Raw genomic sequence first — 18,800 nt, 5'->3', positions numbered from 1 at the left:
TGGCACCTCTCCTTACTGCCAAAAGTACCAATCCCTGGTTTAATAACCAGAGTATCACTGTGCTTGATTGGCCAGCAAACTCACCTGACCTAAACCTCATAGAGAATTTATGGAGTATTGTCAAGAGTAAAATGATAGACACCAGACACAACAATGCAGACAAGCTGAAGGCTGCTATCAAAGCAACCTGGGCTTCCATAACACCTCAGCAGTGCCACAGGCTGATCACCTCCATGCCACACCACATTGATGCAGTAATTCATGCAAAAGGAGCCCCGACCAAGCATTGAGTGCATTTACAGTACAGACTTTTCAGTAGGCCAACATTTGAGCTTAAAATCATTTTTTCAGTTGGTCTTGTATAATAATCTAATTTTCTAAGATAATAACTTTTGGGTTTTCATTGGCTGTAAGTCATAATCATCAACATTAACAGAAATAAACACTTGAAATAGATCACTCAGTGTGTAATGAATCTATATAATATGTGTTTCCCTTTTTGTGTTGAATTACTGAAATTAACTTTTTGAAGATATTCTAATTTATTGAGATGATAATCAGCTGATATTGATGGGTTTGTCCAAATTTAATGTCATGTATATAGAGCAATTAGATGAAGGCATGTTGGAGATGCTTCTTAGAAATATATTTCTATCTAACAGTTGGATAGGGATTCTTGTCCTTCTAGGCTGTTGTTTTAGGCTGTGCTTTAGAATGTCTTTAGATTGCAATTCTACATGTACCGTTCTATGTATTACAGGTTTGTGTTCCAAAGCTGAAACACAAATCAAGTGGCCAGCCGAAGAAAGGAGAAAGTGGGTGCTCCTCCCCAGAGCTGGATAATCAGGACTCCTCTGGCAGTGAAGGTGAGCTTTCATTTTTAAGATTCTTGTGGAGATGACCCAGCCAGTGTTGGGAGATTACAGGTCAGTTTATTCTCTATGAGAAGGTGTGTAAATTAGCTTACAAGAGGATAGGAAGCTGGTGTGTCTCCTGCTAGAATGCTGCGTGATACCCACAACTATTACTGCAGAAAGCATTGTGCTAAGGAGAAGGAGGATGTGAACATCGAGACTTGTCATTACCATCCAACATAAGTTGCTATATCATACTAAAAGGTTAACAGTATGTCATTCATTATTATCTTAGCATGGTTGACATACATAGATTCAACCAATGTATAAAGGGTTATTCCCTTATCACACATTTATGAGATATGCCAGAAATGTCTGAAGACTTTAGGACCAACTTCTGGGACCTCTACTGATTGAAGGAACAGGAGTCCCATGATTCAGATGGCACACAGTATAGTGTCGGTGTCCAAAGAGAGGAATGGTGAGGGGAGATGCACCTTTCATGAATACTAGAAGTTGTGCACCATTTATGTATGGTATGGATGTGCATCATCTTATATGGAGTAGACTCCTGAGCAATAGCTGGGCATTCCATTTAAAATTTATATTATTCAGAAATCCATTAAAAATAAAAGCATAGCAGGACATAACATTTTAACAGTTAACACGTTTTGACCAGTCGGTCTCGTATTTTCGGTCCGAGTCGTACCTGTCAAGACATCAGATTGCACTCATACCAATTTTCAATCTGATTGTCCCCCAGCCTTATTGATCTGAGTATGGGCGAAGTGTCTGGGGGTGAACTTTTTTTTTCTAAAGATCTTCTATTTTTAGTGGCAACTCAAAAAGCCTGTCTGGAATGTTTTTCCCAAACACCATTCTGATTTAGGATGGGTATACATCAAACTCTTTATAGGAGTACTGAACGTTAAACACTTATTATTCGATTTATTATGGTTATTTTTCCCATTCAAAAATCCACCTTGTTTTGTTTTAATTTTTCTCTGTGCAGCATCCAAATGTTTTTTTTTTTGTCACATCCCCTATCTTTTAGTCTTCCTCTAATACTATCACATTGTTTAGAAAAGAGAAATTCTTTTAGCTCTGACCATTTTCCCATATGGTCATGCACAAATTGTATGTTTTGGAAGGCAGCTATCAGCTTCCAACAAAGTATTACCAGGACAAGGTTTCCTGTAAATAATAGTAAGGAGTTTATAATAATCAGCATTTCCTATTCAAAACAAATTCCATGGCGCAATCTAAACAGCAGGGATAGAATTTGTGAATCTTGAGTTGTAGTGATAACCATTCATGAATTCTGGCACGGTGTCTCACCACCTATCCACACCATATAGAATGTCCTCTGTGAAATGGCTGTAACATAGTACAGTGGAACCTCGCTTAACGAGTAACCCAGTTAGCGAGTATTTCACTTAACAAGCAAAGCTTGCTGTAAATTTGTAACTCGGTTTACGAGCAAGCTTTGCTGTACGAGCAAAATACTCACCGCACACACTTCCAGTTCCTTACATCCGTCGCGCTCTAACCCGCTCGTGCAGTCCACACAAACACACACGTGCGCACACACATATTATGTTCACCTTACCTTCTGTTCCATCGCTGGCCTCCTGATTCTTGCAGTTCGCCTCTACAGGATGTGAATCGGGTAACCATCACGACGAGGAAGTAACTTCTGCTGCCAGCCGCTACTCAAAACCAGCACGCTGGCCAATCAGAGGTAAGTGGCTCCTGCCTTTGATGTCAGCACTCTGGCAGCGGAAGTTCCTCCCTCGTCGCAATGGTCCTGTACCGGCAAACTGCAAGGCCGGCGATGGAACGGAAGGTAAGGTGAGCATAATATGTGTGTGTGTGTTTGTATGTGTTTGTGCAGGATTTTATGTGTTTGTGTGTGTTTGTGCCATTCCACACACGTACAATCGGGGACCAGGGTGGGACATTTAACTAGTTGTGGAACGAATTGTCTGCATTGTAATGATTTCCTTTGGGAAATCTTGCTTTGCTGAACGAGTAACTTGGTTTACAAGCACACTCCCAGAACGGATTGTTCTTCTTAACCAAGGTTCCACTGTATTTGTCCGCTCGAATCCCTCAAAACTAGTCAGTACCTCCATACTATCTACTATTAAATACTGTATTTCCACATAGTATGAATTTTCCTCATTACTTGATATATATTTACTAAAAATTTGCTTTTTTTTTTCTTTTTGCAATAGTCAAATTATAATTAATTTTCTTTTCATATATCTTGTAGGAGTTGTCCGACATTAGCTTACCAAAAAATTTTGAGTTTATCTGTGCTGTATTGTCATATAAAACACCCCTACATTGTTATTTTTTTTCTATCTTTTGTTCCTCTTGAATTATCCCTTTATTTTTTGCAGCTCTTTGTTTACATTCAGCACAAGCAAACTGACCAGTTCCTGTGCAAAACCTCAGCCAGAGCTGGCACCACCCGGCTTCAGTGTCCAGCCTTGTCCCCTGCCCGCCCTCACTGTCCAGCCTCGCCCCCTGCCCGGCCTATGCCCGCCCCCTGCACACACATTCTGTATTCTGCCCAGCACCTGACCTGTTATCACTCTAGCAATGGAAATAACAGCCCCACATTGGGCTCTGCACCACACACACACACACACACACACACACACACACACACTCTGCACCCCACATCACATCAGGCTCTGCAACCCTCCCCCCACCCACACACACAAACACACACACGGCATTCTGTACCGATCCCTACCCCCATAGGGAACACATGTGGGCTACATTCACATTACCGTTCCGTTTTTGCGGTTCGCAAAAAACGGTCCATTTTTTCACAGATGCATCCGTGTGTCATCTGTGCTCCTTCCGGTTTTTTTGCGGACAGCAAAAAACGGAAGCAGCAAGAAAGATAAATAGATGAGTAGATATAGAGATGAATAGATAGATATAGAGACAGAGATAGAGGGATGAATGAATGAATGAATGGAGGGATAGATAGATAGATGAGAAAGACATATAATGTCCCACCCCCCTTCATATTCTAAGCTGGCAGGCTTTAGTAACTTTCAAGTGGCAATTAAAGGTGCTTAGCCTTGTATTTAGCCAAAAAAATAAATAATTAAAAAAAAACAAAAAACGACATGGGGTCCCCCCTATCTTTTGTAGCCAGCTAGGGTAAAGCAGACAGCTGCAGCCTGCAGACCACAGCTGGCAGCTTCACCTTGGCTGATAATCCAAAACAGAGGGCACCCCACGCTATTTTAAACTAAATAATTTAAAACAAAAAACATGGGATCCCCCCCAAATTGGATCACCAGCCGAAGTAAAGCAGACAGCTGGGGTCTGGTAATCTCAGACTAGGGAGGTCCACTTCCCAGCCTAAAAATAGCAGGCCGCAGCCGCCCCAGAAGTGGCGCATCCATTAGATGTGCCAATCCTGGCGCTTTTCCCCAACTCATCCCATTGCCCTGGTGCGGTGGCAAACGGGGTAATATATGGGGTTGATGCCAGATGTGTAATGTCACCTGGCATCAAGCCCTGGGGTTAGTGATGTCACGCATCTATCAGATACCCGACATCACAAACCCAGTCAGTAAGAAATAAATAAAAAATAGACAGCAAAAAAAAATTATTTGAAAAAATACTCCCCACATTCCCTCTTTCACCAATTTATTGAAAAGAACAATCAAATCCGGATCCGGCGTAATCCAATAAGGGGAACACATGACAATGCATACCATAGACAATGTCCCCCCAGTCAATGAAGAACTGAATGTTCCCCATTGGCTGGGAGAGCAATGCAGTGACCTGAGCTAACATCAATAGGTCAGCGCAGGTCACTGCAGGGGATGACGAGCGCTGCCAGGAGGTTAGATGAGATCATTACCTGCTGTGACGATCTCCTCTTCACTCCTGTCAGCGCGGTCACTGACTTCTATGCTCACCGCGTTCTCAGCAGTATTGCCTGTGACGTCACCGCTAGTGACGTGAGAACGCTGCGGGCATAGGCGGCAGTGACAGCGGTGACAGGAGTGAAGAGGAGATCGTCACAGCAGGTAATGATGTCATCTAACCTCCTGGCAGCAGCGTTCGTCATCCCCGCGGCAGCCAGCACTGCAGGGTGAGAATCTGCATACAGGCAGACACACACTGCAATGAAGGCAGCCGCGGGGCTGAAGCGAGACTGCACGGGCACTCCTACTATCCTGAGCAGGGGGCCCGGTGCTGGCAGTGACACCGTGGGCGGGGAGAGTACGGGGTGTGGGGGAATGTGTGGGAGGGTGCAGGGAATGGGGGCTGGGACTCACGCACTGTACCCGCCCAGCAGGGCGGTAACATGCTGTTCCAGATTTGCATGTCAACATGGTCCTGCCCATGTTGACATGAAATGACCGGAAGCAGCAAAATCGCGGCAGGAGCAGTCACATGACCGCTCTGAGCCGGGGGAGAGGAGCTGACAGAAGGGCAAGTAAGTGGTCTCTATCTACTTACCTGCCCCAATGTAGCCTAATAGTGTAATAATAAAAAAAGTCAAAATAAGCCGGATAACCCCTTTAAAGGGAATGTATCATCAGAAAAAAAATTCAATAACTGAAAAAATATAAAGTAACAATATTTTAATGTTTTGTTTAAATATTATTTTTTTTTAATTGAGCAAAATATAAAAAAAAAATTAAAAAGTTTGATATTTTCCACTGTTTCTACTGTTAAACACTAGGGGGAGCAGCTTCTGAAATCCTACAGAAATCCAACTGTAGAAAAAACTCACATTACAGTTGCAGTCAAGTGGGCAGAATCTGCTCTCCTGTGTGTGATTATTATATAATAGACACTGCACTCTCTTGTTGATAAAATGAAGACAAAAAGTTTTTTTCTTTGCAAAAAAGTGATTATTTATTTGATGGCGACAAAAGATGGTGGACGTTTCGGCCCAACGGCCTTTATCATGTATAGTCGCTCCACAAGAGGGCTGTTTCAGAAGAGAAGAAAATAATGGAGCAGGATGGAAGGAGTACCACTAAGAATAGTTTATGATACAAGATTTTCCAGAGGATGAAGTCTAGAAGCAGGTTAGATTTCTTTTGGCTGGAAGGAATTCGTGTACATGTATTCCAATGGAAGAGATTTCCAGCTTTTATCTTTATATATTCATGTGGATCACATAGAAGTTTGGGTGCTTGTAAGAGGACATGTAGATAAACACCATCTGATAAAGGCTCCTGCAGACTTCTCTCATGTGGAGGAGGAGGTTTTAGACATTGGTGGGGTGGATATTTTCCTTCTGCACGCCACCTTCCCAGGATATGGCCGTTGACTGACTGTTGTATATCTAAGGATGACTGTTTGAAATGCATCAACGGTTATACTTTACCAGCTTCAGGTCCTCTATATGACATGCAGTGCTGGAATAGCTGATCTGGTGAGCTGCCTTTATTCCATTGTCTACCTCACTGTCGACTTAGGAGCTGAGCCTACACCACACAGCGTTCAAGTAGAAGGTTAGAAATGAGACACAACTTCCATGGTCCCCCAATCACAGGGTGCCCATGAGCGTTTTTGGCGGTCTGGAGACTTCTGAAAGCCTACTGTTAGTGCTCCTGGGCTTACTAAGTTTGGTATCAATGTGTGTGTAATTGTACATCCTGATAAAATATATATTCAATATGGTAAACTGTGAAAGGGAAAAAAAATATGGACGTTTTATGGATGCTTCACTACCAAAAAATGGAATGAAAGCTAATCAGAAAGTTGTATTGACGTACAAAATGTTACCAATCAGGACTACAGCTTGCCCTCCGCAAACACAAGCTCACATACAACTTTATCTACCAAAAAATAAAATAATTATTGAAGTTTTCTACATTTTATTTTTTCAATTTTTAAAACAAAAAAAAAAGCCTCTATACATATAGTATCACCAATAACCTTACTGACACAGAGAACAAAGCTGCTAAGTAATTTTTTCTGCAAAGTGAATTTTATAAAAAAAAAAAATCAAACCCAAAACGAACAACAAAATTACATTGTAAATTAAAATGAATTCATACAATACATTGCCCAAATATTTAAGTCAGTGTATTATAGTTTATTGTTTACATATATTAAAATCCCATTTGAAAAAGGATCGCAGATTGCAGTGGCGTCGTTGAGGATTTAAATAATGGTAAATGCAGAATGACTTATTGAAAGTGTCGTCATTTCTCTTCCAGCACACGTATTAGCACACAGCAGTAGAAGCCGGAAAAAAGGGGCAGATCATGGAGAACTACAAAGTGCCATAGAATCCATCAAGAAAACGCAAGAAGAGATCAACAGGTGATCGTATCTCTTTGCACATTGTATACTGGATGTTACACTTTTTTGAATCGCATAACCTATAAGTAAAAGCATTAAAAACTTGTTGGACAGTAAAAAACCATGCTCACTGGAGTTAACTCGTTCTGCCAATCATAAAAATTATTTTGAGCCACACATACAGGTATTTAAATAAAGGTGGACAACCCCTTTTTAAGCCTGCCAGACTGTGTAGACTGATCGATATTTGATATATTATTGACTTGCCTAAATTGGCCATAAGCCTCTAATTACAACAATCGGCCTTCTGAAATCCACACTTTCCATATACATAAAAAAAGGAAATGAGTGGATTTAGCGTACATGTCACTGAGCATAAAGCATCAAATAAATATGAGAGAATATAGCATCCATGTCAGTTTACTGTGTGCGAAATGTGTTTTGGATCTTTCTGTATTTATAACCTGAAGCGAGTTAGCGATGGCGTCCCTTTTAATGAATGCTTTTAGTGAAGACTCGATGCATTCTAAACCAATATGAATGCTGAATGCCCTTTCATGTTTCCGGGATTACTAACGTTCCTTGTAGGCAGTCTAAACGGTCATGGGACGGACATTTCTTTTCATGCAGGTCAGTGTTCTGTTCCATAGACCACATAATTGCTGTATTCAAGATTGATCTGAAAGTAAAGGCGCCTCCGATATTCAATATTATATTTACTGGGCTTGTTGCTGCTGCTTTTCAAAGACAGTAGCCATTTTTTTAATGATCTACAGCCCCATTAAAATGGAATAACTGTAATCTATCAGCACTTCCTATTAGGGTATCGCACTATAGAAGATGTGTCTAAATGAATAGCAGTTTGAACATTGACACAAGTTTTCCAGCTTTAGGCCCCCTTCACACGTCCGTGCATTAAACACATGTGTGTAAGGGTCCATGGTGCAGGTCCGCAAGGCCATCCGTGTGTCCATGTGTGTGTTCTCCGTGTACTATCCGTGTTACATCCGCATAGCACATGGAGAGCATGTACTTGTATACTTGCCTATGTCCGGCGCTGCTGTCACACTTGCTTCCAGGTCCGCAGTCAGTGCAGTGAATATTCATGAGGCATAATGAACGGGACCAGAAGCAACAGCAGCACCGGAAAATCCATTTAGTTTCACTGAATGGGTGTTCTCCGTTACATGTCATACTGATGTAACACGGATGACATCAATGTGTGGTCTGTGTAACATTCGTGCTACTGGCCAAAAACTTACATGTCACCTTGTGGAGCACACAGACACGCCTGTGCTCCACATGGACACACGATCTGTGTCAAAACATGAATGTGTCGGCAAACCCATTGATTTTAATAGGTGTATGTATGTCCTTGTCTCTGGTATGTGTGAAAACCGACACCACACCTACCGGAAACATGGAAGTGTGAAGGAGGCCGTACACAAAGTAGTAAAAATTGTGCTATTATGACGGCTACTTGTTGCAGTCTGTGCACACACTGAGTATTTCCAGCCATAAATTTCAGCACCAAACTGTCTTTTCAGGAAGATTCCTCATAAAATACCCACATTTTTTGCATGCATTTTTCATTATTTTTCCCTATTCCCTATTAATTTGTAATGGTAAAAAATGTTGCAAAATGCTTAAAGTATCGACATGCTGCAGAAGGAAAAGCTAAAAAAAATAAGCAGTGTGTGAATGAGATTTTGCTGATTCTGTAAACTCCAGGATTATTGGTGCAGAAATTCCTGCTGCGAATCCTAAGGCTATGTGCGCACTTACCGGATTTTGCCGCGGATTTTCCGCGGATTTGCTGCATGTTTCGCTGCAGAAAATGTTCATAACATCTCTGCAGTGAATCACCAGCAAATCCTATGGAGAAAAAAAAATCCTGTGCGCACTATGCGGAATTTGACAGCTGCATGTTTTGCTGCGGGAATCTCGCAGCAAAAACAAGTGCATGTCACTTCTTTTCCGCACATCGCTGCGGGATTTCACTCCATTGACTCCAATGTTAATCATGAAATCCCGCAGGGAATAACGCAGGCAGCAAATTCTGTGCGGTTCACTGCGTTTTCCTGCGTTATTCCCTGCGGCATTTCGCGGTTTACCTCCGGTAATGTACATCGCCTGTCTGCGGTTTTGCAGTGAAGTGATGTCATTACAGGAAGAGGAAGCCGTGCAGAGTAAACACACACACACATCACAGACACAGAACACATCACAGACATAGAACACATAGACACAGACACATAGAACACACATAGAAAGAAAACGGAAATATAGAAAACAAAGAACGTGGGCTCCGCTGCATATTTACCGTCCAGCCGAGGTAAGCACACAGCGGCGGGCCGGTTTTCTCAGGCTGGGGAGGGAGAGGGGCAGGGTTAATGTCCCCCGCCTCACTCCCCCTCCCACAGCCGAGAATATCAGCCGCAGCTGCCCCGGCACTGTCGCATGCATTATGCGGCACTACCGGAGTGTCCTCGGCTCTTCTTGCCACCGTGTAGCAGTGGCAGCAAGGTAATACAAGGGGTTAATGATGGTGGGGGACCACCGCCATTAACTCCAGGCTTGATCATGGCAGCGTCTATGTGACAGCTGACATGATCAACCCGTAAGTTAAGTGAAAAAAACACAGACACCGAAAAATCCTTTATTTTAAATAAAACAAACAAGCCTCGTGCACCATTTTATTAACCCCTCCCGCATCAAAGCTCCGGCGTAATCCACCGCTCCGGCGTAATCCACAGGTCCTGCGCTGCTTCCATCCAGCCGCGACTGTCACAGACACAGCGCTGAATGAAAGCAGCAGACAGCAGAGGTAATTACCGGTCATTTCCCACGGCCGGTAATGTGAACTCACTGCCGACCGTGGGAAATGCAGCGATCTGTCATCTATCTATCTATCCCTCTGTCTGTCTGTCTGTCCCTCTATCTATTCTTCTGTCTATCTACTATCTCAGAATTAAATGACTTTTTTTTTTTTTTTCTTTTCAATGTGCTTTATTGCATTGAATGCAATAAAGCACATCCCAACCCGCACGCGGCAAAACCGCGAATAATACCGCGGTAAAACCGCCGCAAACCGCATGCGGTTTTCCGCGGTTTTTTACCGCGGGTGCGGTAATCTTTGAGAGCATGCGGAATTTTCTCAAGAAAATTCCATTTCCCAGTGCGCACAAGGCCTTAACATGCACACATACGCTAAGTGTTTGCTATTATGCAGCGTCTACAGTGTATTTCTCGTATACCATACGCGTATATGGTCTGCTGATTTTAATCTCCACCCTCTTGTTCTCTCCTGTAGGAACATCATCGCGCTCCGTAATCGAGTAACTGCAAATGCCTCAAACACAGAAGGTAGTTTCCTTCAGCAAAGAGACTATTGTATTATTATCTTCCTGATTTTTCTTCAGATTGCCATTAACTATTTGTTCAAGTGAAAGAAACTGACTCCCATAGAAGTATGTGGAGTCTTGAACTGTCGCTGTTGGATTGGGACCACTTCTTGCCTCACTAGCATTTTTAGTGCTTTTCATCCCCGCCATGTTGGAGGTCAGATGATTTGAACTTTTGGGTGCAATATTCTTCTTCTTTTTAAGATATCCGCCCTCGACTCTGGAATCTTGTACATCTTGTCACTTTGTCCACATCGCCAGTAGAACAAGTATGAAAGTGGCCGCACTATCTAGGGAGCTTTCTCATTTGTATTCACTGTTACACACCACTCTGTTCACTAATGTCCATGTTACAAGTGTATATGAACACAATTTCGAAGTATGTTGATGGCTGCCATTGCAGGTTTGGGGGGTAAATTGAGCTAATAGCCTTCTGAGTTGAAATTACAGCCTGGAAAGCAAAGGTCTTGTTAATTCAGGTACATGATGAATCTCACTTTTGTATTGAATAATATTCCTAAGCGAATCCTTCACTAGTATTCTGGAGCGTTATGGTTACCCCTAAACTGATAGAGCACTTAATAGACTTTCTCTACTTAGTTCAGGGAAGTCATCAGAAAGAAGTGAGTGTTAATGATAAAATATGTCATCAGGCAACCTGCGTCAGGACGACTTTTATAGGTGAGCTCACAATTAAGTCCACCGTGGAGCCATAGCTTTGATTTACATTGGTTAGCTGGTAATGTCATTTATTTATTTACTATTCTATAATCTTTTCCTATTTCTTGCTTCATTGTCATCCTTTGCATTGCACCAGCACACAGCCAACACTGATGCTTCTGATGGATCTTTGTTGGATGTATCCTTTCTTGTTCTACTTACTTATGTGATACTTAGAATGTCGCAGCGCATTACTACGTATATAACAAGTGATCACTAAACCAGTGTCTTTAGGTCCACACAACTCTGGAGACATTTTAAAAGCCACTGCGGAGTTTTCTGCTGTACAGAAATCATCCAGCTTCTGGGAAAGAGAGTCAGACCCCCTTAAGGCCCCCATCCACGTTATACTACTGTCAGCTGATACTGCCGGTATCGGCCTAACAGTCTAATGTGTAGGAGGGCTCCTGACAGATGATGTGGGGGAAGAGAAGGATCTGACAGCCAATCCTTTTGTTCTCCAAGGAAACAAAAGGATGAAAACAGATAAGTGGAGAAAACTGGTGCGCTCGATCTCTCTTGTGTAGGGGACTCGGGAGAGATAGATGTTGGGCAAACTAGGTTCTTTATGGATAGGGCTGATCCAACATGGCTGATCTTTTTTTTTTCTCCCCCCAACATCTGTGGAGAGAAATTCAGAAAGCCCGTTAAGAAATTAGATGGTTGAAGCTTCCTACTAAAAATAGCAGGTTTGATTTTAAATAATAATTATGAAAATGGTAATAGCAAGTAACAACAATTGCTTTCTGATTTATTTTTTTTCTACACTTCAGAGAAAAGCATCAAACAAGAAAATAAGGAGTAACTATAGCAAATCATGCTATAGCAAGGACATTTTGAGAATATAGACTTCACAGCACATTTTAAAGAGGTTGTCCAGGGCTAAATTGTTTTTTACCATGAGCCAAATAACTAACAAACCTTTCCTAACTAGTTGTATTTTAGTGCTGGCATTTCTCATTTCTCCTGCTGGCAATTCAGCTGCTTCACATCAACAGAGCAGTTCTTCTTCCTGGCTGCTCTGTCAACGGGGTGTCCTGCCGACATCATGCTTGTTTACAGCTGGCTCCCCGCAGCTATGCAGCAGGGAGCCAGCTGCCCATCAGCATGACATCGGCAGTCATGCACCATCAAATAGGAGTGTGGAAGTGAAGCAGCTGTTCTGTAAACACGACGTCAGCAGAAGCCACAGAATCGCTGGTAGGAGCGATTACAGCCGTCATCTGTCTGATGGCAGAGATCTGTGCTGGAAAGAACAGGCAGGTAGTTCGCAACTACTTACCTGTTAGTTCTTAGGCCCACAGTAAAAAATACATTTAGTCTTGGATAACCTTTTTAATTAAATGTTGGGCTTTAGTTTAAGTGTGGCAAATCCTGTGTGTCAGGATTTAGATTACATATCTTTGCGCCTCTCTCTGGAGTACTTTAATTCCGTATAGGACCATTATACATTTATAGATACATGTAAAGCTGGCCATACACATGAAATAGCAGTCAGCCAAAAGAACCAGCAGGCTGCTAACTCTCCTGACTTCCCCATGCACATGACTGCCTGGCTGTTCTGAGCACTTATGTGTTTTCAGTGGGAATAGAGGAGAGAGTCGCTGCCAGACACATCTGTCAGTGGCTTATGTCTCCTGAAAACAAAATGGATTGGGTGTTGAAATTCCATCTGCCTGATTCTTTTCTCCTCTGCCAACTTCTGATGGTCCTATATTTTGAGAAGAGTCCCATGCACCACAAGAACTCTAAAAACTTGGTTCAACCTTCCTCCCACCCGAAGAAACCAACAATGCTCAAGGGTCCAAGGCGCCAAAGATGGATTCAGATTTCAATAGGTTTTTTTTTAACTCTGTTTGCATGATAAATGCCGTATGCCCAAAACTTTGCTACATGGTTCTGCTACTATTTTTGTCTTTTAACCTGATGGAATGAATAAAAGATGGCATTTTAATCCATCTCTGGTGCCTTGGACTCTTTGAGGTTGGCCAAGCTGGCTGACTTTCATGTAATGTGTATGAGGGCCTTTGTACAACTATTAGCACTGTCCCACTAGTTTGTATAGCTCCAATGCAGGTGATCACATGGCTGTAACAATCACAAAGACCAGACTGGTCAAATTAGCCTGGCACGCCTCACTGTTTACTTCTTAGTTTATAAATTGTGCCCAATGTGCTCAGATTTTTTTGTATTTTATAGTGTCTATGAAGCTTTTAGGCTTTATTCACACATCAGTATTTTTAATCAGTGTTTAATTAGTGTTTGTATGCTAACACCAGGATTGTCTCCAAAACTCAGAACAGATCTTTCCATTTAGTTTCTCTGTTCCACTCCTGGTTTTGGCATCCAAATACCGATGCAAAATTACTGACCAAATATTGACATGTGAATAAGCGCGATTATTGTGAGGCTTAGCACGTCATCTGTGTACAGTCAGAAATCATATCAGGATCATGGCCCTTATATTTTTGCAGTATTTAACTATAAGCCCGATTAAGCACTTGTTCCTGGGTCTGATGGGTACACTACAAATACATCTTGAGTTGCCCACTTTTAAACTTGTTCAGACAAGTGGCAGTGCAAAAACTCAACATGATTTGTCACATTGAATGTATGTTTCATCTCCTCGCTCCCTAATTTCTTCTATGTATTAAGTGAGTACCAGCTAATTAGATAAAGGATGGTTCAGAAGCGCTGAATTGGTTGCTGCGGGAGAAGCACAGATATTTTGGCGAAGATGTTTTGCCTTTGATAACAGTTTAAGTATCATATACTTTCATTACTGTATTAGTATTTAGAAGTAAAGCCTAGGTTCCATAAATTTCTAATCAGGCAATATTAGGCCCCACCTAAGAGCCTACAGCTGAACGCCTATTGGGGCACTTCACACTGCTGTACACCGGACTAGAGAAGCCAAGTGGAAAATACCCGGGTATAATTCTGTTATTGTAACTATATGTTCCCTTTTCTTTGGTTGTGCATGGCTAGATACATTTATAGACCACAATCCAGCCCAAAAGGTAAAAGAAAAAATCAGGTGATTGAAATCCAGCTCTAAAATAAAACATTTCATGCACTTTTGTACTAGGATAGATATGCTAAATTTTCATCCTTGTGCCTCTAATCTTCATGTAATCTTTGGAAATGCTGGCATTTTCTCCTTTTTCAATGGCTCCAGATAGATTAGTTGTAAATATACATTTCAAGGTGAATAATTCACTTTTTTTTTCTTTTTTTTTTAATAAAGATTAATTCATGTACATTTTAAGTCCTGGCCAATAAAGCACTAACCTGCCAGAACCATGTACAACCAAATATAGGAGAAGGCCATACCTTCTACCCATTTTAGTTCTTGGTACGGCTATGTTGGTTATAGTTATTACATAGTATAAGATACAGACTAATGAAATGGACATCCTAAAGCTGGGCTCCCTTGTGCAGTAAATAGTGTGACAACGGAGCAGCAGAACAAACACAATTCATACTCGCGGCAAACTGTGCATTGATTCCAAATCTGCAGTAGCAGTACATGATATGAAATGATGATGGAATTACATCCGTAAAAATGGTTTTTCACAAATCATAAAAAAGTAGATATAAGCAATAAAAAAATGTAATAAAAAATACCCTATACTCTCCAGGTAAATCCCCCTGTGTTTTAGCATCTGCACTCCGGTGCTCCCCAAACTCTTGGTTGGGTGAAGCAGTAACTTTCCAAACTTTATCAATGTAAGTGCTGCAGCCAGTCACTAGTCTCAGCGCTAGAGCACAAGACCACTGAGGTTGGTGATGGGCTGCAGCAGTCATCAGCAGACAGCGCATAAATGTAAACAAGGAATGGTGGAAGCACTGGAACGCTGGAGGATATACCAGGAAAGTATAGGTTTTATTGATGTCATTACTTTCCCATTGGCCAATCTTTGTGACCGCAGACAAATCACCACATAGTCAAATAAATATGGAACGCTGCGTTTCAAAAAGCTGCATCATACATCACAAATAACGTTTTATTGTGAAGTGAATTATGAATTTCTTAAAATCCCGCTCTCAAATTTAGTTTATTCCTTTCAAACATGAACATGTGAACATACTCAGTGCTTAATGTGATGCATCAATGGCCTTTGATGCTAAAATCTTCCTTTTCTGAATAGAAGTGACAGCTTTAGATATTTGCCAAAATGAACCGGAAAGGGGTAAAAGATGACAGCTCTTCCTGCCAAAGTAATTGGAACATTCCATACTATACAGTGTAAACTTCCACCACGTGGAGAATTGAGGGTTTACTGTATGTCTGACCCTTGTGTCATACCAAAATCTATCTATTATTGTGTCCATATGATATGGACTGTCTATGTATACTGTAGGTTCTAATCATTTTAGCTGTAGTAATATAATTATTTGTACAGTAAGTATTCTTATATGAAGAATGAAACATTGTATCTTCCAGATTTCTATCAGAATCCTCAAATCACATGTACAGCTGATAATAAATACATTGTGTAGCCCATAACACCACTTGAAGCATTACATATCCTTAATGGTGCAGAGATGTATCATAATAATATCCTGCTGCCAGCACTGAAGGGTTAATTACCTAACCACATATTTCTTCAGAGATAATTGTATAGAGAAGTGTGTATTTGGAAACGTACTCTTTCTTGTACAGAGGACCTTTAGTGATAAGGAACTGTACAGTGCACTCCATGATGACTTTTTATGTGAATTGTATAGTGGTTTACTAATCTAGAAAACTGGTTAGCAATATATATAAATAGGACATATCATCAGCTGTAATTTCTAGCTTTCTATGGCTTATTCTGTTGTTACAGAACCATAATGGTCATGTTTATAAGAAAGGCAGTGTTGTGTATATATGGAAGGCGTCCCCACACATCACATGTACGTATATAGCGGTATGTGGTCATGTACGTACCAGGGAATGGTTCCTAATTAAAGCTCATGACAAACATACAGTATAAGGTACAGTCACATTTTTGATGAATTTCATGGGGTTGAGTGTAATTGTATCCTGGAACTCCGCTATCTTGTAAATGACAGCTTCTGGCATATTTTCATGAAGTCCTGATATAACATTACTGTGTACATTCTCCTCCACTAAAGGAAGCCTATAATGCCTTGCTGTTTTGCCAGTGAGAAAGCGAGACAGTCCTTTTAGTGCAGTATATTTGAGTATATGGAGTAGAATACAGTGGTGCGTTATAATTTTTCTGTAGATCATGTATTTCATGTCCTACATCTGCACTTTTTGGACAACATGGAAAGCCAGAGAGCTGTCTGAACATTGTTACCTGTGCCTTTTTGATAAATGGGTTTGTGTTTGGGGTTTGTGCCATATTCATACGATCACAGGTTTCAAGCCCATGCTCTTACTTTTCTAAGAGGATTTGCAATACTTGGTCAGATATTTATCTCCTTCGCTCTTGAAGGGTAAGCTGTGCGTACTATCAAGTTAATCGGCTTTCTTCTGACTGGACTCCCTTCCATAAAGTGTCGGGAGGAATGGCAGGGTCAGAGGGAGGGCCTGTGACGTATCTTAAATTGTTGCATTTATGTCCACATATTGGGTGTATATATACAATGAAGTCATTACAATTTGTGGCATATTCCTAATAGCCATAGCAACAAGCAGTGACCTCTTACACAGAAGTGTGACTTCATTACAATGTTTAAAATGTTCTTTTTTTTATTTGCATCTCACAGCTTTTAAGTACAAGAAATCCAGTGATATATATATAGTTCTGTATACCAATGTATCCTAGTGCGCGAACATATGCGCTAGGATCTCAGCAGCGAAGAGGTTAAACCAGGTGTGACCGAAGGCTTCTGTATCTCCACCTTGTACTTTTCTGCTCACCTGTTCCTTTTCCACCATTGCTTGTTTTGTACTGTTACATTTTTATCTACAATAGACTGTTATATCAACATTAAGTAAAGACCAGTGTTATGTATCGATGAAGAGCCAGAACCCATGACAAATGAATGTGAGAAGACTAATCGAAGACAACAAAGACAAAATTATTTATATCTAATAAAATGTACATTTGATAATTTTCCATGGTGAACCTGTGAGAAGGAATAACGCTGTCTTAAGCTGGACTCCATACACATTGAACCTCATGTATAATTACCATTTCAGCCAGAGATTGAGAACTTGTCAATAGCCACCAGTTGGGGTAGGAAACATAGGAAGTGACATCTGACCTTCCTTAGTTGTTATACATGAGGTCCAATGATTCGCGTGTCTCTGAGCTAGGACGCAATGACAAATGTGCTGTCTTGTAGCATGTTATGTGTTCATATGTTTTTAACATCTTGTTCAATGGCTTTTTGAAAATGGAAACAATACCACTGGTCAGTAGTTTTGTATTTCCAATTAGAATAAAACATGATCATAACACACATTCGTGTCTGGTTTGTATGTATTGATGGAAGACAGCAGCAAGGTATTCGTGTGGAACCGGTCGAAGTCGAATCGGCAATAAAGGAACCTCTAGAAGCCACACACATAATAAAGAGTGTGCTCCTTGATCCAGAAAACACATAGCGATGCCATGTCTTATCTTTATTGGTATGCAATTATATACCAGCTATATATATTTCATTTGGAAGGCAATATGGTAAGTAGCTGCTTCCTCATGAATGTCACACTTCCCACAATTCCTTGTATACGTCATGTGCCAGAAACTGAAGTCAGAAGATCCACCAGTAAACCCTTTAACCCCTTCACGACCTTGGACGGATCTATCCGTCCAGGATCGTGTCCCGTTAAGCCCCGCCCCCTGCCGCGGGCAAGCGGCGTGGATCGGCACACATATCAGCTGTTTTCAACAGCTGACATGTGTGCCTGCTAGCCGCGGGTGGAATCGCTTCCACCCGCGGCCATTAACCCCTTAAATCTTGCTGACAAAGTCTGGCAGCAAAATTTAAATGCGCGCGGCCATGTTTGTTACTTACCGCCGCCCCCACCGGAAGTCACGTGTGTTATCACGTGACTATCGGTGGTTGCCATTGTAGCACAGGGTCATGTGATGACGCCTGCTGCTACGATGTTTCACTTTCGTTTTCCCTCGGCCGAGAGCAGAGGGAAAACCAAAGTGACTGAATCTGCTGATTACAGCTGTATTGCTGTGATCAGCAGATAGCGATCAGCGATCGGATTGCTGATTGCTATAGCCCCCTAGGGGGACTAATAAAATTAAAAAAAAAAAGTAAAAAAAAAAGTTTTAAAAAATAAAAAAAAATAAAAAAACCTAAAAGTTCAAATCACCCCCCTTTCCCCCCATTGAAAATTAAAGGGTTAAAAAATAAATAAATATACACATATTTGGTATCGCCGCGTTCAGAAATGCCCGATCTATCAAAATATAAAATCAATTAATCTGATTGGTAAACGGCGTAGTGGCAAAAAAAATTCCAAACGCCAAAATTACGTTTTTTGGTCGCCGCAAGTTTTACGCAAAATGCAATAACAGGCGATCAAAACGTAGCATCTGCGCAA

General features: G+C 41.3%; 1 protein-coding gene across 7 annotated transcripts in view; it reads left to right on the top strand.

Annotated features, from left to right (window-relative positions):
• The window catches only part of OSBPL8 (oxysterol binding protein like 8), a 351,787-nt gene extending 334,084 nt beyond the window's left edge, over nt 1-17,703 (top strand). For all 7 annotated transcript variants that reach the window (XM_075344912.1, XM_075344911.1, XM_075344913.1 and 4 more), the window contains 3 exons: nt 761-866; nt 7,073-7,178; nt 10,471-17,703. In XM_075344912.1, the coding sequence (XP_075201027.1) occupies nt 761-866; nt 7,073-7,178; nt 10,471-10,606 (348 nt within the window). In that variant the 3' untranslated portion in view covers nt 10,607-17,703. The remainder of the gene's footprint in view (nt 1-760; nt 867-7,072; nt 7,179-10,470) is intronic.
• Nucleotides 17,704-18,800: the final 1,097 nt, after the last annotated feature.

The sequence above is a fragment of the Anomaloglossus baeobatrachus genome, chromosome 4, assembly GCF_048569485.1.
Source record: "Anomaloglossus baeobatrachus isolate aAnoBae1 chromosome 4, aAnoBae1.hap1, whole genome shotgun sequence".
Classification (NCBI taxonomy): domain Eukaryota; kingdom Metazoa; phylum Chordata; class Amphibia; order Anura; family Aromobatidae; genus Anomaloglossus; species Anomaloglossus baeobatrachus.
This window is presented reverse-complemented; position numbering and strand designations above follow the sequence as displayed.